The 23,205-nt window shown below is 37.2% G+C and overlaps 1 protein-coding gene across 4 annotated transcripts in view; it reads left to right on the top strand.

The window, feature by feature from the left end:
• Positions 1-23,205, top strand: part of UBR3 (ubiquitin protein ligase E3 component n-recognin 3) — a 119,649-nt gene that overhangs the window by 18,024 nt on the left and 78,420 nt on the right. For all 4 annotated transcript variants that reach the window (XM_063318210.1, XM_063318208.1, XM_063318207.1 and 1 more), the window contains exons 3-8: positions 1,145-1,303; positions 2,857-3,000; positions 3,484-3,533; positions 9,343-9,409; positions 11,924-12,054; positions 18,103-18,331. In XM_063318210.1, the coding sequence (XP_063174280.1) occupies positions 1,145-1,303; positions 2,857-3,000; positions 3,484-3,533; positions 9,343-9,409; positions 11,924-12,054; positions 18,103-18,331 (780 nt within the window). The remainder of the gene's footprint in view (positions 1-1,144; positions 1,304-2,856; positions 3,001-3,483; positions 3,534-9,342; positions 9,410-11,923; positions 12,055-18,102; positions 18,332-23,205) is intronic.

Here is a 23,205-nt window from a genome sequence, read left to right as displayed (position 1 = left end):
ATTTATATTTAATTGTTGGTTTTTTCCTTTTCCATATAAATTTAGAGATATCTTTTTGCTGTTGTTTAAATGGTACATCCGTTGTCAGAACTGGTATTGTCTGAAATAAAAATAACATCCTAGGTAAAACATTCATCTTAATCACTGAAATCCTTTCCAGCAATGATAGTTGAAGTTTATCCCATCTTAATAAATCTTTTTTTCACATAATTCCACACCTGAACATAATTGTTCTGAAACAACATACAGTTCATATTTGAATTGTATTGCCTATCCATTCCTTGATATAAAAGATTCACAAATGAACAGAATTAATTCTGTCCCCAAACTAAGTAGGAATCCAGACTGTACTACATGAAAATAATCTGTGTTATCCAAAACCACTTGGAGTGATGTTACTGGTTCTTGTCACATAAAAGCATTAAAATTATGAAGTAATTAACTGATTTTCAAAGTGTGGTTCAATTTCACCAGGTGATATGCTGGTCTCCCCACATTCCCAGGCCAGTATCCAGTTGCCTCTTTAGCCCTACCTCCCTATGCATACCAACTGTCAGCTGGCAAGAGTTGGTTTACCATTTTAGCTCTGCCTCCCTATGCATGCTAGACAGTTGACGAGAGTCTGCTCACCACATCAGCCCTGCCTCCTTATGCCCATTAACTGTCAGCTTTGAAAATTCACTTGCTACCTCAGCTGCGCATACCCTAATAGACTGTTGGTTCCCAAGAATGGCTCAGTGACTAAAGACTTTCACTGAAGCATACAAGGGGTAAAACAAGTAGCAACATCAGTACTGTTATTCAGAAAACTGACAGTAGTGAGCGTGGTTACCAACTCAGATTGTATGTGCTTTGCGAAGAGGAACTGTGATCCTGTAATGGCAACCCAAAAGAAAAATGTGAATAGAAAATAAAATAAATATCTAAAAATGGTATCTCGTAAGCCCTTTAGTACTAAGAGATTTCTATTGAAGAAATTCTTGATGAGCAAATTTATGCTTGGAATTGTTATGCTATGTGGTGTAAAGCTATGGTTGTAGGAATGGGGTGCTATGCTTGGCAAAATAATAATCAGTCAGCAGTTATTAAACAATTAGAATCATTTACCCGATTTCCTGCAAATTACTTGCTTGGCTTCTTTCAGTTCTTGATTTGCCATCAGAAAAAGAACTTCACAAAGTTCTTCAGATGTTGGAACCCCACATTTCATTTCTGGAAGATCTGACAAAAATGGGAGGAGCAATGCGTTCAGTCCTTACTCAGGTTTTGACCAATCAGCAGTACTATAAAAGTCTTAGTTCTGGTGAGTTGTTGTTTTATTTTGCTTGAAGGAGTGTTCATTATTAATCTTGTCTTTATGCTTTAGGATCAGGGTATCTGCTAAAAGAGGAGCAGGCTTTACCTTGCTATGAACTGCACATACTATTGATCTCTCTAAGCCTTACTGATTTCAGTTTCTGCTATTTTAATTGTTGAAAAATATTATATATTTTAGTTGCTTTTAGTATTTTGTTTATATTGGTAATATAGTTTAGATACTTTACATACTGATTCTTAAAAAAATTTGTAAGCTGCCTTCCACAAACATTTGTTCTGAAGAGCATAATTCAAACTCTTAAATAGAGAATATATGCAGCATATTCCTTCTGTTCTTTTCCCTAGATCTCTAGTAAATGTGTCATTGTATCCCCTATAACATTATATGTTCTTTTTTCTGCTCTAACTAACAGTTGCATCTTTAAAGGTCCATGAAGATAGGAGCAAAAGTAGTGACCTAGTTTCACATATTGCACTAAGCCATAATTTTGTTTTGGCTTAAGGGTGTTGAATAACCCAGACATTCTGATTGGCATATCATGGATAATGGCTTAATGGGTAAACTAAGCCATTGTAGTTTATTCAGGAAATTATGGTTAGCAAACCATGCCTTAGTGCAATGTGGGAGTGTAGCCAATACGCTAAGAATTTGATAAGTACATATGAAGGGATGGAAAGACAGGGTCAACAATGCTTCCTCTGCTGTAATTCATTACTTACCCAGTTGAGCAGCAAGTGACAAATTGCATGAAAATAATTTGATATTTTTACATATGTGCCAGCTGAAGGTGATAATTCAAATAAAAAAAAATATATATTTAAAAGTCCATCCTTAGAGTCCATCTTGATAGCAGAACTTCAGTATTTTGCAAGTTTAGTTAGGATTTCCTCTATTACCTGTGATATAATTTATATAAAGCCTTTCCTGATTATAAAAATGTTCTTTAACAGCATTCTAGGGCTGAACAAGAAAATAGCATTCCCCAAACCAAATTAAACAATTAAATAGAATTTGCGCTGGTGAAGATATCACCATGCTGGTATATTGGTCTTAATTTCAAGAGCCAAGTTTACAGTTCCCATTTTGGAGTGGTATCATGCAGAAATGCTCGATCTTTGATAATTAATTTAAAAGTCACAAAACAGTGAAAGGATGGATAGGCTATAGTCTGGCTGATTTTTAGTTCTGGTCTATTTGCATCTCATAGAGGTCTTTGACCCCAGTCCCTTACTTGACTTACTGTGGCTGACTGTGCTATCCACAGAGGAATCAAATTTCTTCCTAACCAAGCATTGCAGTCTAAATGCTGGAAAATATAATATTTATGAATAGAAAGCATTATTTGAAGGTATATGCAGCAATTCCATGCCTCAAATGAATAATACTGCATAATTTCTTTTAATAGTCAACAGTTTCTGTGGACTACTTATTCATGGACCATTTATTATAATGTTGTCTGTTAGCCAAACTTTTTAGCCTGTATCATTCTGTAAGGATTGGTCCTTGGAGTGAACTTGTATCTTTGAAATATATTTAAGGTGGTGGAGAAAATACATGTACAAAGAAAAGCCATGAAAAATACCTTGTAGCTTTGAAAGGTTCTGGACTGACATTTCCCGAAGATAAGCTTGCATGTGGAATGCAGGATCAAGCCGCTGGAGCTAGCGCTTCAGTAGTTCAAGGTTTGTGTAAAAAAAAAAAAAGCTTTTAATTTTGAAGAATTCCCAACTTTGATTTATTAGATATGTTAACATATAGAACTTCTAAAGTAGCTTATGAAATGTTCTTGAAACTGCAAAAATATAGGGAGCAAAGAGTATATCAAAATCCTTATTCATCTTTCAAAATTGGGGAATAAATTCTGCATTCTTAAATACCAGTTTAAATTATGTAGAAATATTAGGACCCCTTTCTGATAACTTCAGAAAATATAGCATTCAGAATTACAAATAATAATTGTGCCAAGATGACATTTCAGCGGTAGCTAGAGATAGTACCAAATCACAAGTATCACTTAAGGATTTAGCATTTTCCAGCTAGACTTTAATTTCAGATTCTAAAGAATTAATGTAGGTTTATATGGAAGAAGAACTGTAGGTTTGTTTTAAAATATTTTTCCAGTTTGTGTGAATTACAAAGGATATTTTAATTTTTAATTTCACAAGGTTTTGCAGGTGCTACACCAGCTTCAGGGCAAGGTGACTCTTCAGATGAGGTGAGACTTCTTCAGAATAAAATAAAGTATAATCTTATGTGACAGAAATTAAGATACCATGAGTCTCATCGTGTTTGTCTTTGCTAACAAATTGATTGAATATTATCATTTATGCTGAAAATGCCTCCACTAAGAAAATCGTTATTACTGCTCTTTTTGAACTAATTTTGTCAACATTAGAAATCATAGTGTAGATAGCAACTTCTGAAAATAGGCTAGCTTAATATGTGAATTTACTTGTATAGAACAGGTTGTTCCTGAGAAGATGATTTGCATCTTTCTAAATCTGTGTGGTTGAACCAGTAATGGCTATCACATTTTTTCCACATGTTCTACATTTATAACATATAAATCAGTATTTATCTTAATATATGCAGTAAAGATAGGAGGGAAGAATGAATCCTGGCATAAATATGCTTTCAGTTTTCTAAACCAGGAATTCTCAGAACAAGAAGCAGCCTTTTGAATACAGTAATTGTTGGATCAGCTTCTTCCTGACATCCTCTTAAGTTTCAATCACTCTGGGTAGTGCAGAAGTAAAAGGGAGAAAATGGGGAAAGGGAACTGCTGAAGTTTCAGTCTCTCTGCAGTTCTGGTCTGGAACTAGGCTTCTGGCTCAGGGTCAAGAAAGATTTAGCTGACGTAGTTTCCACATATGGAAGCAAACAGTGCCTTATGTTGCAACTATGTGCAGAGATCACCTTCTCGTTTTAGGTACACATGGATGCGTAAGGGCTTTTTAAATATACATAAATGGAGAGAGTTACTGTGATAAACTATATCCATGATTAAAAATAAAAATTGTGAATGAAAAAAAGAAAAAATAACATTTTAAATATCAGGCTTTATAACTTTACAAAATATTTTTCTATTGTATGTTCCTACTTAAATGTTATCCAAACCGAGAATCATATTCCTTCAATGGAGAATCCACTCAATAAATGGAAAATGTTACATTGTGAAGAGATAGCCAAGAATTAGTTGCCTTTTTCCTTTTCCAAAAAAGGCAGGATTTCACATTATGAAAGGTCTTTGAATTCACCGTCTTCTTTCAGGTCTTCTCTGTCTCTTGTCCAAGATAAAATCTTTCCTATTTTCACTCTCTGGTTCTAGTCCTGAAGCTATTTATCTCCCAAAGCGTTTATTTCTGATTTAAGCTTTCTTATGTCTCAATTGTATAATTATAATTGAAAAATATATATTATGTCTGAAAGCTTGCTTGCCTTGTTCCATTTCCTTTGAGTGTCCTCCCCCCCTCCATTTCAGTCCCCTCTTTGACCCTGTCAAGGACCTAAATGAATATCTCCAAATCCTTGAGTAAAACTCAGTGACTGTTGGTTATGCTTGTACCATTGCAGCACTTTTGGAAAGTCTCCCAGAGCCCATAAACAATAGTCCCAGCTGCTATTCAGACCTTTCAGAAACTGGCATTTAGTTATACGCAGGCTCAGCTGTGCCATATCTACTGCCGTTGAGACTTTCCTCAAAGTCCAGTGTTGAGTCCTATCTACCATAGGAGCTTCTCAGGAAGGCATAATTTGGGGTCCTGTAAAATTTCTCCAAAGCTGAGTAGATCTGTTGAAATGGGTATATGGCATGGGTGGGTGGGGATTGACACTTGATTGTCCCTCGGTCTTTCCTACCAAAACCACTTGTATCATTTAGGTTCAATAAAAGTAATCAGTGCAGAGGAAGACAAACTGAAAACCCTAATCAATATGGAGCAAGGGGTTAGCTTCGTCCACTAATCCTAACATCTATGACACTGTCTTTTTTGTTTAAATAACTTACTTGTTCTCAGGCTCCTGGGGTTGCCTCTGCTTTATGAAACACCTATCTTTAAAAAAGAAATAGTGAAGTTATTATTTTGATTGACCTCTTTAGCTAAGTCAATATTATATCCATCCAAGACCTTGCCTTCCTTTGGATTTTTAGTACATAGAAATAATTATCAACTTCTTCTGAGCTATTTCAATATTTTGTCAGTGAACCTGTTTGTATCACTGGCAAATTGCAGACTGTCGGAATCTTAAGCATGCTTTATGTCTTCCCTCAGGTCTTCTCCTTTCCAATATCCTGAGGCAAATCAAAATTAATATAATGAGCTGTTCATTACTTGATATTAGTCAAGTTTAGGATGATGTTTGAATATGGATCCCTGGTTTATCCCCCAGGGGAAAAAACACCAAGAAAATGAAAGCCATAACTACAGTGACTCACTATTGTATCCTGGGATCTGCTATCCTTGCACCTAGATGACTTAAGCCTTGCCTATGAACATTGAGAATGTAGTATCTGTTTGTCCTCAGGATGTTCCAGCAATTCTGCCTAAATGCTCTATAAGCTCTTTTGGTAGTGTTCTCCATTAAGGCACTTCCCTCAGAGCTTTGTATGGTAGCCAGTTGGCTCACCTCTGTATCTGCAGAAGCAGTCTTTAAGATACGTGTATTCCATCACTTTTTTCTTTTTGGATATCAGCAATAATTCGAGCCATATTGAAGTCAGCTTAGGCACATCCCATTGTAGGCAAGGTCTTTGCACAAAACGGAGAAAGTAGCATTGATTATACTGTGAAGATTCCTTCTGGTTTTATAGTACAAAGGCATCTTTCCACCCAGAGTCACTTATGGGCTCTGGGAGATGGGGCAGCTATAGAAATTAAATAAATACATAAATCTTGAACCAACACTGAGTCAGAGGAATACAATGCAGTATTAGTCTTATTACACCTCAGTTTGCTGATATGTTCCTCATCTTCTAAGACCTAATTGTAGTGGATGTAATGAATCTTAACAAACAAAATGGAGACTGCACCCACCCTTCCCCCATCTTTTAGTTATGTCCAGGGTCAAAGCCCAGTTCATTCCTTCACCTAATTCCATCAGACCCAGAATAACCCTCCCTGCTCCAGACAAAGCCCTCTGCAAGCCCATCTCAGCCAAAGAATAGAAAGCTCCTCACCAGTTCACAGCACAACCCAAGGGTAGTTCTAACAAGGAAACTGCAACCTAGAGAAACCCCAGCTTTCCATCCTCTATCAGCTGATGATCTCAACATTCCATCTCCTTTAAAGATGAACTTTCCCAGCTCTGTTGCCTTCCTGAAAGGCCCATTTTGCCTAACAATGGAACTCACCTCAGGTGCACTGACAAGGGCCTGCCCAGCTTTCCCAAACTGGCCAGCAAATCAGATCCCTAGGATTTCCTGCCTTGTGGCCCTCAACTTCTATATAAATCTTTGCAATGAAATTGCTGGTAATTTCTTCTTGGTGTTGTGCTCCTTACTTTGGTGAATTCTACAACATTCTTGCCATAGTGAGATTGAACTAGGGACAGTCAGAAGGTACTGAGCCTAAGTCAAAAAACTGTCATTCTGAAGGCTTTGCATTTTCTGGGTTGTTGAGGAGTCAGTCTATTGCTGGAGGCTTCCATTATTCCAAATCAGACTCAACCTTCAACTCATGTGCCCAATGTTTTCTTTTGCTTTTTCCTTTCCTTCTCAAGTCAGTGAATTTTGTCATATTCTTCTTAGTTCTTTTTAAATCTGTTTTTCTGCTGTTCTTTTAGAAATAGCTTGACATAGCAGAAATTCAGCCAACAAAACTTTCCCTTTTGTATTGTTGAGACTGCTAAATTTCTGCAGGTCAGTTTATTATAAAAGTTGCCAGAGTAAAACTAGTCAAAAGCTATCTCTTCTTGAAAAACCATAATTCATATCCTTAGCAGTATTACAGGTTCAGCTTTAGAATATGACTTTTCTGATGCTATTTCAGGCTGGTTTTCAGCTGTGATTGTAGAAATAGAATGTGATAGATGTTTCTAGTCACACCAAAAGTTTTCTGCACCATAGTAAACTGTATTTGTAGGGGAAACAGAATGAGGTCTTTAGGCCCACAACAATGTAGAAAATGTTAGTTGAATCACAGGGTCTATTGCACTCTAGCAGTACTATTTATATTGGTATCATTTAGTGTACTATGGCTTATTTTAATTTTTTAAAATTAAGATAAAATTTAGAAATACCTTAATTTCTAAAAAAAACACTGATGTTGAAATCAATGTCCTACATTAATGAGGCAAACTGAGAAGGATGCCTCTACTTCTTAAGTCTGTACAGAATATTGGACACAAAGGAATATCTGAAGTATGAATGTACAACCAGAGGGCCAGGAGTTGCATGCAAAATTCTGAAACGCTTGGATGTAGCCCCTAGGATTAGTCTGAAAATGACCAGAAAATTAATACTTTTTAATATGACAGAAAGGAGAAAATGTTCCCTAGGGAATAATCTTATTAATTGAACTTAATTTATATTCGGGCGTTTTTGTCCTGGTTTCACCAGCCTTTTGAAAATGGCACATAGCATTTGGTCTGAAGAATGTTGCATGCCTCAAATATACAGTAAGAGGATTTAGATGGGTATCTGAGACAGGGATCTTTGGGGTTGGGCTGGGCAGAATCAGGACACCCAAGGATATGTTTGTGGTGTTGAAAGAGAGAGGTCCTTTTCAGTGTGGGATTTACATTTGGAAGATTTTCATAAAAGGTTCCTGAGAATGTAAAGGAGGATACTGGAAATGAATGTTTAAGACCAATTTAGTTTCTAAAGATTGGATTATTTAATTTTGCAATTTTAGGATATACAGTAGATCACTAAATTCCTAATTAACCAATTTTTGTATGATAAAAAGAGAACTTAAAATACTTGTAAAATCCATATAGATAAGGTTATAGAAGCTAAAAAAATCAATTAGCTGTGATTTTTCTACTTGGATGAAATTAAGGGTAGTATATTTACTTCTAGGAAAGTTAAAAAAAAGTCTAATGCTTATGGTTTCTTATGATATTGGTGCATTTCAACTGTTTTTGCTCCAATATATATTCCCATTATTATATATCAGTAGTGCAGATATTACATATAAAGATTGACATCGTATGAGAGAATCAAGGGATGTTCAAGCAGTTACTGAAAACCTGATCTCCTTTTCTGAAATTCATGATTCCACCGTTGATATTTATTTACGTATTGGATTTGTTTAAGTGAATGTTATTAGGCTCCTCTGAATAATTAGATTTCCCTGTCATGAAGGGAAGGTAAATACTTAATTGGATTTGTAATTCAGCAGAATGCCATGATACTGTTTTAGTAGGTTGACATTATATATACTTCCATCTTGTTGATAGAAGAAATGTCTTGTTCTATATAACATTTAGGTATTAGAAAATGCTTTAGATATTAGAAAATGCTGTGGGTTCTTCTAATAGTACTTAAACTTTGAATGTTTACAGTCATTTTCTGTTAAACTGATATTGTGGTCTTCTGCAAATGTTTCTAATTGAGTGCATTGTAACTTAACAGTATTTGCTTCTAAACAAATATGTTTATGACTTAAGCGACTCTTATATAACACCTTTTAAGTCATTTTTTCAATAATTGGCAAATATCTCATTGATTATGCTTTTCTATCTTAACTTACAATTTTAGTAGTCCTTTAAAGACAGTTTATGCAGGATAAGATCCCCCAGTGATGCAACCATAACAATAGTTACCACCAGCAGAAGAAAATTTAAGAGGGACTATAAGAAGCTCTCTGATGAATATATTTTAATAACCTATTTCCAATAAACAATGTGCTAATATTTAGCTTGGAATTATTGGAATAATATTGGAAGTGTTTCTGAATAACACATGGCAGTAAATTAATGTTCCTAGGGGGAGTCTGTTTCCATCTTTTTTTTTCCAGAGCACAGCATAACAGATCTGATGTTAAGATTTTTCTGTTTATCCATTTTCAATCTCTTTATCTCAGGAGGACCAGGATGGTAGCCAAGGTGTGGGAAAGTGCAAGAGAGTGAAACTAAGCACCACCACCAAAGGTATATGGTCAATTGTTTATGTTTTATAACTGAGTTTCACCCAACTGATAGTTTTGAGCTTCCATGGATGAGGATGAGTGTGCTTTCAAGATCTGTAATGTGTATAGAAGCAAAAAAAAAAAAGTATCTTAAATATGAGCAATATAGACTGACTAAAAAGACTTAGTCTTCCTTACTAAGTGTAGTACCATGCATTTTTGAATCCCAAGAGAACTTACAATATAGGTGGATAACCATCTGCCCATTAGCTGTATGAAACTTTTCAGCCCTATTATGTGGCCTCCAGGATATCCTCAGGCTACATCACCAAAATTCACCACTTTTTAAAACCCTTTTTTTTCTTCCTCCAAGTGTTAAGTCAGCACACTGACTTTAAACCACCATATCTGGGAAAAAACCCATTAAAAAGGCCCATTTTGCCCCCACTGCACTGCCTGCAACCTGAAAAGAATATTGAACTGCAGCCATCTTGGCAAAAAAGTTGCCTGTTGCTGGAATAAGGCTTAACAATTTTCTGTTCCATCCCTCTCACACTCCTGTGGTCAGTTGGCACACCAAGCTGCTACTAGAAATCGTAGATCTATCCTTGCCTTTAATAGCACAAAATGGTTTAGAACAAAAAGTCTGCAACCTGAGGCTGGGATGTGATCCATCCCTCACTTTTGCAGCCTCAGTACTCCCTCCCCTGCTGTCAATTTTCAGTGATGTTATTTGTGACTTATTTCTTGATAAATTAAAGGTGAAATAGAAGTTCTAAACCTCGAGCAGGTGTAATGTGCCTATTTTAAGTTCATTTATTTAGTTCTGAAGGAAAAGTGAATAAAAGAGATAAAAAGTTGGTTTCCCCTTGCCCAGTATATATTATTGTATTGCCACCACACTGATTAAGGCTGTCAGAGGCCTATTTTTCTTTAAAGGGATATGAAGTCTTCTAAAATATGGGCTTTTCAAATTAAGAGATCTCAGTTTCTGTCTCAAAAATATCCTGCTATGTTTTGTGATCTGTTAGAAACTTATTTAAAATTTGTCTACATATAACGGCCTCTTACACCTACATTTGTACAGTAACTGTAGTGTAAGATAATAGTTACGATAAACTTAGAACAAGGAGATCTGCTTTTAAGCGCCCTCTTTTTTTACAGAACTTACTGAGTGGCTTTGAGCCAGTTATTTTTTTCTCAGTCAAGCCTATTGTGCAAGATTGTTATTGTAGTTTTTAAAATTAGGGAGGATCTCCCATGTACATTGCCTTAAATCTTTGAGGAGGTGATGTATGTATGCCATAAATATATAAATAATTGAATAGGGGCATTTGCAGAAAAGAGCTCTTCCTTCATCCATTACTTTCCTTCATATAAGACTTCCTAGTCTCATTTCACCCAACCAGACTTACTTTAACTCCTGATATCTAGCTAGTAAAAAAGAAAAGTGAAAAATGTCTGCAGAAGAAAATCCCTTTTACTAGCCTTGCCCTTTTCTCTTTCTACATACTCATTCTTTGATTTGTATTTCCTTGAATAGTTCAAATGATGTTCCCAGTATATGACTAAGAATGCAGAAAATAGTTCTAATGAAACTTGAACCCAGATTAATTAGATACGCAGTAACAGATATACTTCATTCAGAATGAATTGTGGACTATCTCTGCGGGATAGAGGTACGGCAGTAGGGGGTATCCCATTCCCAGTGGCATGACTCTGACTTTGATTAGGCTACTATGGATGATTATTAATGTTTTTCATCCAAAAATACAGAAGCTTTTGGCTAAAGGAAACTGAGATACCAACCAAGCTACTTGTTCCTGTTTCAGTGGGGAATTGCTGGATTTGTCAGTCATCTGAAGATGGCTCACCAGAGAAATCATTTTCCACAAGTACTGATGGATTCAGTCTGCTGAATCATGCAAGTGCAACCAGTGGTTGGATCTAGATCTGTGCTTTCTTCCTATGGCCTTGGGTTCCTTGAAAACATGGTCCACAAGAATGGGTGATACTCTGTTATACAGTGAGATGTAGGGAAAAAAAATGGGATTGATGCAAGTAGCTTTTCTTACAACGAAGGTGATTTGGTGAACTTCATACCCTTCTATAGACCGAAGAAATCCTTTAATTTGTGGAATAGATATTTTGGATCCCAAATCATTATGAGCTGCAACAATACACATGAATTAACTTTGGCTTATTTTTTATTTGCACATTCCTGATGGCATTAACAGCCTAACATTACATTAAAATGAAAATAGAGCTGCAGTAGTATCTCATTAAATTAGCTAGCAAAATACTCTCAGTGGTGTTGGATTTTGATATACTGTATGTTAGTGAAAAGTAAATTATTTGCATCTAAAACCACTAAATGTAATCCAAGTTCTGATCAGTTATTCTGAGGAAAACATGACTTTTGCTTATCATGTTGCTGGAATATATTAATTTCTTAAGATATCAACATTAGTAAAGCCAAAATGTGATGTTCTCTCTTGAACCCCTTCATCTAGCTTTTATTCTCATTTTTGTACAGATCAGTCTATCATGGATGTTTTGAAGCATAAATGTTTTCTAGAAGAGTTATTATTTTGGACAATAAAATATGAATTTCCTCAGAAAATGGTAACTTTCTTACTCAACATGCTTCCAGATCAAGATTATAAGGTATTAGCATATTTCTTCTTTCTTTTGTCCAGACAGTTCCTACTGTAATTTGTGTAAAATCATTTTCAATAGTCTAAGGTTTTTTTTTTAGATTTTTTATCCCACCTTTATTATTTTTATAAACTACTCAAGGTAGGGAATATACCTAATACCCTTCCTCCTTTTTTCCCCACCACAACAACCCTGTGAGGTGAATTGGGCTGAGAGAGGGTGACTGGCCCAAAGTCACCCAAAAAGTCCAACAGTTTAATACAATATTCAGGTTACTAATAGAAAATAGTATAGAAAATACTAAAGATAGTTATGATTAGTTGCCATCAATCATAGTGAACCTCTTGATTCTCTCAGGCAGTTCTATCAAAAATATCTTCCTTCAGGTCAGCTCTTGGAAGAATAGAAAGGATGGTGTCATTCTGCCCATAACCAGAAATACAGAACTTAACAGAGGAGTAGCTGTGCAGCCAAATACTGTTGTACATCAGGAGGGTTTCAAATTAATCAAATTAACCCAAATGGTTGGATATAAAAAGGAGTTTATTGGGAAAGGTGGAATATAGGAAATACAAAGGAAGGTAGCTATCACACAGAATTTGGATGAAATCAATATCGTCAGCCTAATTTAACTAGCTACTTACATCTTTGAATAAGATTGTTTGGTTTCAAAACTTGTTTAGGGTTTATTGCAGATAAGGTGATCAAAGAGAAGTCACCTAGGCCTCCTGGTTGGATAAGTTGGGCAGGCCCTCTTTGCTCCTCCTATTTCTTCTTCTTCTTGAGCAATAGCCTCTCTCTTTTATTGAATGTGAACTATAAATGAAAGTCATCCTCTTTCAGGAGGGTGACTGTTGCTTTGCCCAGTCAAGCAAACTGCTCCATCTCTGACATCATAAGAAAATTATATTGCAGCTGAACTACCTCCTAATAACCTTTTTATTGAATGATAAAGGCACTGACGAGTTTTTACTAGTTATGCCATCACGAGTGAGAGATTTTGGGGGAACAAAATAAGAATATTATCTATCTATCTCTCTCTCTCTCTCTCTCTCTATCTATCTATCTATCTATCTATCTATCTATCTATCTATCTATCTATCAAATTTATATGGTTGCCTGCCTCACAAAAAGTGACTCTGGGTGACTCTGGGTAACAATAGAATAAAACAACAAATATATAGAAAACAAACATTACAAAAATATAAAAAACCAATCTATTTAACCAGATACTCAGCACAGGATCTTTATAAAAATAAAGATATGAAACAATTTGCATTTTCAGTACTTTGACTTTCATAACTAACAGGAGTGTATCTCTAATACTCTTAATTCTAGTGATAATAATTACATTGCTTGGGAATTCACACACAAGATTGTATAGACTGCAACTTTTTGTAGCATTTGAAATTTAAGAGTGTACTAACATTTAAATAATTGTGAAGAAAATTGCTGTATGGAAGTACCTTCAGATGAAACTTATTCAACAATTTAACCCCCGTTTATGGTCTAAGGTACATTTGGATTGATTATATGACATTGAGTTGGTGTTGATTCTTAACAACCATATCGATAGACTTTCTCCAGGATGACTAATTAAAATACATTCAAGTAAAGATGCTGCTTAGTACTCTCACAACTACTTCTTTGCTTGTGTAAAAATAATCCTCTCAATGTAGAACAGATGCATAAAGCATTTTAATTTATAGTACTCGGAGCTATCCACTGGAAGTTCGGTTAGTCGGTTGATCTCACTGAATTGCATTACATCTTGTTTACTCATAAAGCATATTTTATCTTCCTGCTCATTGTATAGTCCCACTACATTAATATAATCCTTATTCTCTTTGTTCCCATTGTCCTTTCTTAATTCCCAGGTTTTTTTTAATGTCTTTCAGTTCTTTTTGTTGAAATGTTACGTACTGTATATACTTGTGAATAAGATGAGATTTTTAGGTGCCAAAATGCACCCAGAACATTGGGTTCGGCTTATCCACAAGTATATATGGTAATACTTTAAACTATCTGTATATACTTGCATATAAGCCCATCAATTGTGAAAATTAAAACATACGAAAATTTTGAAGGTCGGCTTATCCGCAGTTGGTGCATTTTTCATGGATGTAAACCTGCTGAGTCCAGATTGAAACACCAGTCTCTGTTTCTGTTTTAAGAGATAGAATCTTATGATATGTCTCATATAAGATATTGTGCACTCTGAGATTTCATATATATTTAAGGAGGAGCTTTATATTTTAAAATATTTTAATATATTTATTCCTCTTGGAAAGGTATTGGTGCTAAATTGCATTCAAACCTTGATTATGTACAAGCAACTAATTTTATTATTCTTTCAGTAACACTTCTACATGAAAATTCTGGGAGAGATGATCTCTAGAGAAAGACTCAATAACTATATTCTGATATTGCAAACCTTACCTCTCCCTTTCATCTAATTCAGTTTGGCCAGGGGCTATTCTGAACTGGTGCTTGGGCACCCTAATATACTTCATTAGGGTCAATAAATTTAAATTCAGTCTACATAAGGTGAATGTTCTCTTATGTATTTAATTTTTATGTATTTTATAATTTGCCACAGTCCCAAAGGACCTTGGGTAGTGTACAGCAAAAATGCAAAACAAAACAGAAAAAGAACAAACAGCTTATTAAAAAAGTAATGAAAAAGATAAGATACACACCCATAATAGGTCAGCTCAGGCTAAAATCTGACTGGAATAAAACTGATTCGTTTATGAATGTTAACTAAATGGAGGCTGCACATACTTATGGGTGAAAGTATGTTGCTGTCTTGCCCACACTCAGTGTACTTCACAAAGAGGAGGGACTTTGAGCAGGACTCTTCTAGCTAATGATTGAATGAACACATTTAGTCTGGCAAGCATTGCCTGATATATCCTGGTGCTACACTGTGTAGGGTTTTAAAGATAATGTTCCAGAAGCATTGGCAACCAAATTACTGACTTTAATTTAGTTGCAATTCTGTGTTGGCATGGTTTTCCAGCTATGAGTTTGCTGCATTTTATGCTGCTTGTAGCTTATAGATTGTCTCCAAAGACTGCAGCACATAACATCATGTTTCAGTAGTCTAGTTGGGTGGTGATCAAGATATGAGTTACAGATGTCAGGGCATTCGGGTCCATGTAGGGTCATAATTGGCACACCAGCCAAAAGGGAGAAGAGTCCTTGCCACTTTCTCTACCTATTGCTTGAGCAGAAGCTGTGAGTCCAGGAGGACCTCCAAGTCATGGACCACTTCTTTTAGGGAGAGCACAGCCCTGTCCAGAGTGACTACCAGTTCTGCTGTTGTCAGAGTGCCCAGAGGCTTACCAGCAACTAGCAACAACTTCTTGGTAGGATTTAGTCTGAGTTAATTTTGCCTCATCCAGATTGCTACAGTCTTCAGACACTGATTCAAGACTTTTATGGTGTCCCTGGTTGGGGTGGCCTTACCCCAGGCTAATGGATGATTCCTTGCAGTGATTTTGTGTAGTTATTAAATGACATGGGGGACAGCCCTGAGCCTTATGGAACTCAACACTGGAACACTCATGGACTTGAGCACTTCCCTCCACATCGACCAACTAAAACACTTAGATAGGAAAAGAACCACTATAAAACAGTGCCCCCAACTACCAACCCTTGAAGGCAATCCAGAATTATACCATAGTCAATGGTATTGAATGCTGCCAAGAGGTCTAATAGGACCAAGCGGGGTGTACTCCTCCCATCAGGTCCCCATGAAAGTCATCTACCAGACCACCTAATACTGTTTCTGTGCCTGAATCTTGGCTGAGTCTTCTAGAATGCCCTGTAACTTGTTCCCCACCACCTTCTCAGCAACCTTTCCTAAAAAAGGCAAAAGTTACCTAAATAGCTAGGTGCAAGCATTATCCTTTCCTGTAAGGAAGCATTAATAGCCTCCCAGATCCAGCCATTCATGCCTTGCCTAGTCATCTGAAGAAGAAATGAGCAGCATAGATCAAGCCTGGTGGTTGCAGACTTTAAACTACAGTGAACCCTATCCACTTCTTACACAAGCTCAAAAGAACCCTAGATTATACTACATGAATCTGCCTCATTCTTCCCAAATGGCGTTCAACCCAGAGTGAATATGAATGACTTTATCTTCCAAGGAACCAACAAATTCATTGACATGTCTACAGGACTTTTTACTCGCCTGTCCTTCTGCAAAAAAAGCCTGAGTAACCCTGAATAAGAGCCAGTTTGGTGTAGTGGTTAAGGCACCAGGCTAGAAACCTGTGAGTTCTAGTCCTGCCTTAGGCACAAAGCCAGCTGGGTGACCTTGGGCCAGTCCCCCTCTCTCAGCCCTAGGAAGAAGGCAATGGCAAACTATTTCTGAAAATCTTGCCGAGAAAACTACAGGGACTAGTCCAGATAGTCGCCAGGAGTCAGCACTGACTTGAAGGCACAAAAAACAAACAACAGACAAACCCTGAACAAAACTGCTGGGCAGGAATCTGCAGATGCAATAACTGCAGAGGAGAAAGAGGTTTATCTCCCCTGGAGGTCTTTCTGTTACTGGGTGATTCATTCTGCTTGACTGGGTGGTAATTAAAATAATTCTTTGGGTCGGGTGTCTTATATTTCTGCAAAGAATTAGACTTGCAGTTTGGGAATGTGAAATTTAAGTGTCACTAGAAGAGTTCAAAGTTTCAACTGTGAACAGCATTTTTTAATTAGTTTAGGCAGATATGCTAATTAAGTCCCTTTCTGGACAAAGAATTTTGTTACAGTTATCCACTCTTTGGTAATCTTCTAACTAGATTACTGCAGTGGAGCTGCCTTTCAAAATGGTCCAGAAACTGAAGAAAATTGAATCTGAAAGGAGATTGGATATTTCAGCAAGACAACGATTTAAAACATTCCTCCAAATCAACCACGAAGCTCTTCCAGGAAAGAAAAGTAAAGGTTTTGGAAAAGCCTTCATAGTCCCCAGACTTGGAGATTATTGAAAATTTGTGGGGAGATCTCAAATATGTGATGCATGTAAAGAGGCCTAAGAATATTTCTGAGCTAGAAGAATTCTGCAAAGAAGAGTGGGGGGAAAAAATCCAAAAGCAACAATAGAAAGACTCTTAGCTGACTATAGGAAACATTTGGAAGCTATTATTTCTGCCAAAGGAGCTGTTACAAAGTACAAACTGAAAGTGTCCAAATTTTTGCACCGGCCATATTCACTGTTTTCTTATTTTGAACTTGTAAAGAACTGCATGCAAATAGTGAGTATGCACTGAAATTTGCAGAAATATGTTGTGCTTAACTTTGTACCATGTAGAACAGGGTTCCCCAAAGTGGTCAAAATCGACCCTAATGGGATTATCCAAGGGGTCTATTATTATTATTCATATTTCTGTTTATTAAAGTAGTATTTATTAAATTATTTTCATGTAATAAATATTTGGGGGTCGATGAACAATCTGAAACTTCATGAAGGGGTCAATGAGCTGAAAAGTTTGGAGACTCTTGATGTAGAAGTTGCATCAGTTCTGTTCACTTAGAAATTCTCTGCAACAAGTATAGATACTATTCAAAGTCTTTTTTATTTAGTTTTTTTCCACACTTATATAGTGGAGCCCCCTCTTTTGAATTGGGTGGTGTGTCTCCATTTGTCCTTTATTTTTGTAACAATCAGATTTGATAAATTGTTTTTCACTGACCATGTCCGTGTGAGAATTAAATATCATAGCTCCCTTCCTGTGCAGCAAGGTGTCCTTTGAGGTGAGATTGGCCCCTTTTCTCATGACTTTTTGGAAAGCTTGTCAGACCTGACTATTTTGAAGGTGGGAATTGGAAGGTGAAATGAATTACAATGTATTGGTTTAGAAATGGTGCTATGGATATTGTATTTTGAGTTGTTACTGTTTTTATTATTGTTTGATTGTATTGTTTGACTTTTGTAAGCCCCTTAGTCAGCAGATTGAAGTGGTATAAAATCATTGAAATAATACATACATGCATACTGTGACATATGAAAAAGGCAAATTGTAACACTAATATCTGTTTTATACATTGCAGATTGCTTTTACTAAAACGTTTGTGCAGCATTATGCTTTTATTATGAAAACACTGAAGAAAAGCCATGAATCTGATACAATGTCTAACAGAATTGTACACATTAGCGTCCAGTTATTCAGCAATGAGGAACTAGCACGTCAAGTGACAGAAGAATGCCAACTGCTTGATATTATGGTTACTGTCCTCCTGTATATGATGGAGAGCTGTCTTGTTAAAAGTGAGCTACAAGGTGAGTTCAGATCTTGCTTTATGATAGTTTTTCTCACAATGCTCTTCAAAATGGTGGGATTTCATTTCTAGTAAACCCATGCTGGATGGAATTAAATTAAAATCCACCACTTGTTGCGGTCATCATGTTGCTTTCGGGTTATTTAAGAGACTTGAATGCTGTTCCTTTGTAACGTCTATACTTTTATTCGAATGGGTTCTGTCTCTGTATGAAGCATTCATCCAACTTCTCTAGCTAAAACTTTTAAGCAGGTGAAAAAGGACACTTTGCTAGTCTACTGCACAAATACATGGAGGCACATCTCAATTCCTTTCTAGATCTTGAGCACCTGGTAGCTCTGATTTCTATGAATAGGCCTCCAAGTTAGCCTGGCAGCAGCTTTACACCACCAAACATTTGAAGGGCGCTTCCTCCAGGCAAATTGCAGAAGGTGAAGTCACCATATGTAGTTCAAAACTTTGGCAAAGCATGTCCTTAATAGAATTACAAACATTCCCTTTGACGGGAAGGGATTTTCTTCTGTCGGAAGTCTGATATGAGTTGGTTAGGATTAAAAAGGATTATGGCTAAATATGGCTATAATCTAGCCCCATTCTTTTCATCATATTGCTCATATCTATAGCCTCATTCCTTTCCATTCCTAATGAGCTTGCAATACCAGAAGCAGAATATTTTTTTACTAAAATATTAACAATAGCAACTTCTGTCTCAGCACTGCTCACTTCACATTCTTACAGATAGGAACATAGAAGACTGTAGATTTTTCCAGATGTTGCATTTAGCTATCTACCTGTTACTATCACCAATCCTAATATTGCTTTTGGGGACCATCTCAGTCATTTATCTGATTGCTGACATTTATTAGAGATGATGTCTGGGTATTTGCCATCATTGAGCAAGGATATTTAGTCATGTTTTGCCATGAACCCCCTATGGACTCCTGTGGTTACTCCCCCTTCTCCCATTTGGGGTAGTTCTATAATCTTGGAAAGGATGCTATTAAATCCACCCAATTCATTGATTGGTGCCAAGGGGGTCTACTCTTGCTATTCTATGGTTACTGAAGTAGGATAACAGCCTCTTTCCCCTCCTCTACCTGTATGTCCTGAATATGTGGTTTAATTTTATAATTCTTTCTGACATGCACTTCCATGTTGCCATGCAACCCAAACATTGTCAGTTTCTTTTATTTATGTGTGAGGACTTGCATTATCAATTTTAGGTGCTTCATTTGCAGACTTCGCTGCATGGACATCATGGATAGAACATATTCATGCCTACAGTGACCATAGTGTGGCCAGTCTGTTCCTTCACTTATGATCTTTGCAGTCCTGAGTACTTACACAATTTCTTCTGTGGACTCACCACTGTGATGGCAAGTTCAGCCTCCCCACTGGTTGTGGAATCCCCACATATAAACTAATTACTAATGTCATGCAGAGCTGGGGAATTCATTAAAATCAGTGCCAGCAAATTGTGACGATCCCAGTACCAAGATCCTAACTTAGATATTCTCCAGACAGTCCATCAGAAAGCTTAAAGAATTCTTTATTAAGGATCTGATTAACACAGGATAGTAATCAAAGCTCCAAGTGAGATTTTGGTGCCAAGACATTCAAAGTGATCCTTTCCCTCCTCATCCCTCCTCCCTGTCTTGCAAACAAGCTTTTCTCACTCCTGAGTTCCTCCCTCCCATCTTGGCAGTTCGTTAGAGTGATTAACAAAGCAGGTGTCTTATCAGCAGCAAAGGATCCTTGGCTGAAACAGCTGAGGCAAAGGAATGTGAAGCTAACATGGGTTGGTTCTCTGGGAGTGCGATGAATGCATGAAGCCAGCTAATGCGTGTAGAAACTTCTAATGGCAGGCGAACCAAGAGAAGGGAGCCTGGCACAAATGCACTTTAACTGTCCTGAAACTATTGGCAGTTTACAACAGCCAACAAACCTTTAATTTCTCTTCTATACAGTTGCTTCTTGTGCTGATGGATAGCACTGCAGTAGTCACTTAACAATCAAGTTGGAAAGATTCACTCTTGAGCCTTCAACATCAGCTTTTGGAATTGGTGCCTACAAAAACACCAGAACTGACAACAGTATTGTCAGTGACCTTAGTCACATTAGGGAAGATATACATGAATGTCATGCCAACATACTTGCACATCTTTTTTCTGTTGGGGAATCTCATTGATAAATCTGTCTGCTTACCAGACACAACTTGCAGTGCATTCTTTATGGAGTTGACTGGGCTGTATTTTAGAGGCCTCATCTCTAAGATACAGCTAGGTGTCTTGATATCATCCTAATTATTTTGTGGTGGTTGAGACAATCTTGGCTTCTTCATGTCCAATAGGATATACAGGTAGACCTCACTTACTGACTGCCTTGAGCAGCGACTGTTTGAAATTATGATGTGCTGAAAAAGTAACTTGTGACTAAGGTGCACATTTACAACCTTTGCAGCGTCCCCAGTCGTGTGATCACCATTACAGTCCTTATGCATTTTCCTGTGCCTGACCTGTTTTTTTTCTTTCTTCCCCCTTTGCAGAATGGAGAGATTGGAGAGGAAGGGATTACAAGAGAATAAGCAGGTACACAATGGGGAATACACGTCAAAAGGAATGCGCTGGCGCCAGCAGCCACAAGCACATTCCTTTTGATGTGTATTCCCCATTGTGTGCCTGCTTACTTTCTTGTAATCCCTTCCCCTCCAATGAATACAAATATTAATTCCCTTCTTGCTAATTATCCCAGTGCCCGGGTGAGCATTCCAAAGAGCAGGGGAGTGGGGAAAAAGGAAAGCTGAAGTAAAATCATAAGCACAGTCATGGTCATGTGATTTCCCACTTAGCAACTGCTTTGCTTAATGACTGAGTTGCCGGTCCCAATTGTGATTGCTAAATGAAGACTACCTGTATTGTCATCTTCTGCTACAACTAAACTTACTGTCAGTGGTGAATGGGGCCATCTCAGTCTTCATACTCTGTGTTGAACAGCACAGAAGTCAGTCCTTTTCATCTGTTGCCTCTGACACTACGTCAGGTGCTTCTAGATACAAGTAAGCCGTCTACCTGGAGACGGTATTAGAGTATAGTGATGTTTTGTTAACTTTATCCCATTCTTGGGATAAAACCCTAGCAAGCTGACTTACCTTGATAATGCAGTTTCTGTAATAACTTCTTGTTTAGGTGTTGTCTTACTTCTTTCCTAAAGTTTATTTGGCTGCCTTGATAGCTTTTCTTGCACTGCTGGTGTCATTCCATATCTCTTCTTACTCATTTCATTAAAAGATTGGATAATTTCTCTGAGATGCTTTCTGTTCCACCCTTAAAGATCAATTAACCTATTGGCATTGATGAAGAAACTGCTTAGACTTATAGCTACAACTTCTTTGAATTTACTCTCAGTGCCAGGATCCTTATTTGCTGTTACTTTGGCTGGTAAGGTTTGCTGGCTACCTTACTAGTTGACTCCCTGTGTTAAGTCAAGGTAGATCTTTGCCATGACATAAACTTTTTTCCAGTGATGATTTCACCATTACATGTTTCTCAAGATAATTGTTTTGCAGGTTTTTTTCTCAACCTATCTTCATTTTTGGAATATCTGCAAAAATTTAATCTCTACACTTCAGTTTATTTCTAGTCTTCTAGTTGGCCATGTATTACCTGCTTGGGCCCAGCATATTACCAAGTGGGTTCATAACATAATTGTCCTGATCTACTGTACGTATTCTGTCTGGCATTTGTTCACATTTTATATAGTGGCTGTGTCAATAATGTTCCTGTGACATAGTTAGAAATATGTTAGCTATCTGGTTTTAGCCCCCCACCCCCTTGGTTTGTCATTACCGACTTAACATCCATACAAAAGTAGATGCATACTTTGATGCATGGCCCTATCTGCTGCCCTTTTGTCTTGTTCTGCCATCCATCTCTGTTTCCATTGCATCCTTGGCACCAAATTTCCATCAGTGGTCTGAAATGAAGAAGTCCAAAGAAAGTGTAAAGTAGAGACCATCTTGGTCTTAATAATAAACCAGGCAATGAAAGTGGATCAGCCATGTATTGAGAATGCCTGACAATCGATTACCAAAGCTGGCTTTTTCCAGCTTCAGTGAACCTATGTGGAAATGCCTCCATAGTGGGGTTGCGTTACAATGAAAAGGCTCATTTGAAAAGAAGCAGAAGGCATTGCATTGAAGTCCCTAAACCTTAACAGGAAAGAGTGTCACAGAAACTGGCAAATTCACCTAACTACAAGTGGAAACTAACAGTAAAAGAAATAAGTGAGGTCAGGATAATGGAGACCAGACCACAGTGTACACATTATACAATATATGTCACATATTCCCCCATTTGGGCCTTATTTTTTGTGGCTTTCCACAAGCACAAAATGGCAGACAGGCTTTTGTACATGCATAACTATATTTTTTAAGGATTAGTGTTAGGTTATCTATGCAGAGTACCTGTATATGCTCCTCCTTCTCCTCAGCTGGGCAGAATGGCTTTCTCTGGTCCGCTCAGTCATGAGGCTCCATGTAGCTTACTCATGACTGCCTGAGGAAGGAGCCTCATGACAAGATTGACCCAGCAAGGTCCACCGTGATTGAGTGAGGAGGAGGAGGAGGAGGAGGAGGAACTACAGATACATTGTGCAGATGACTCAACTCCTATGGGAGAAAGTCTCTGATAAGGAAGCAGCTGACCATAAGCACTGCAGCCTAATCCTACAATTCCCACAGACCCAAGGTCTCATTATTCATAGTTTTGTTAACTGCAGTTTTACAACGAAACAGCCTATGTATAAAGGGTGGCTTAAATGTTCATTATAGAAAATAAGTAAATGTATCTTTTCTGCCTGGTCCCACAGAGGCAAGAC

This window comes from Candoia aspera, chromosome 1, assembly GCF_035149785.1.
Source record: "Candoia aspera isolate rCanAsp1 chromosome 1, rCanAsp1.hap2, whole genome shotgun sequence".
NCBI classification, from domain to species: Eukaryota; Metazoa; Chordata; class Lepidosauria; order Squamata; family Boidae; genus Candoia; species Candoia aspera.
Note: the sequence above shows the minus strand (reverse complement) of the source record. Positions and strands in the feature narration are given on the sequence as shown.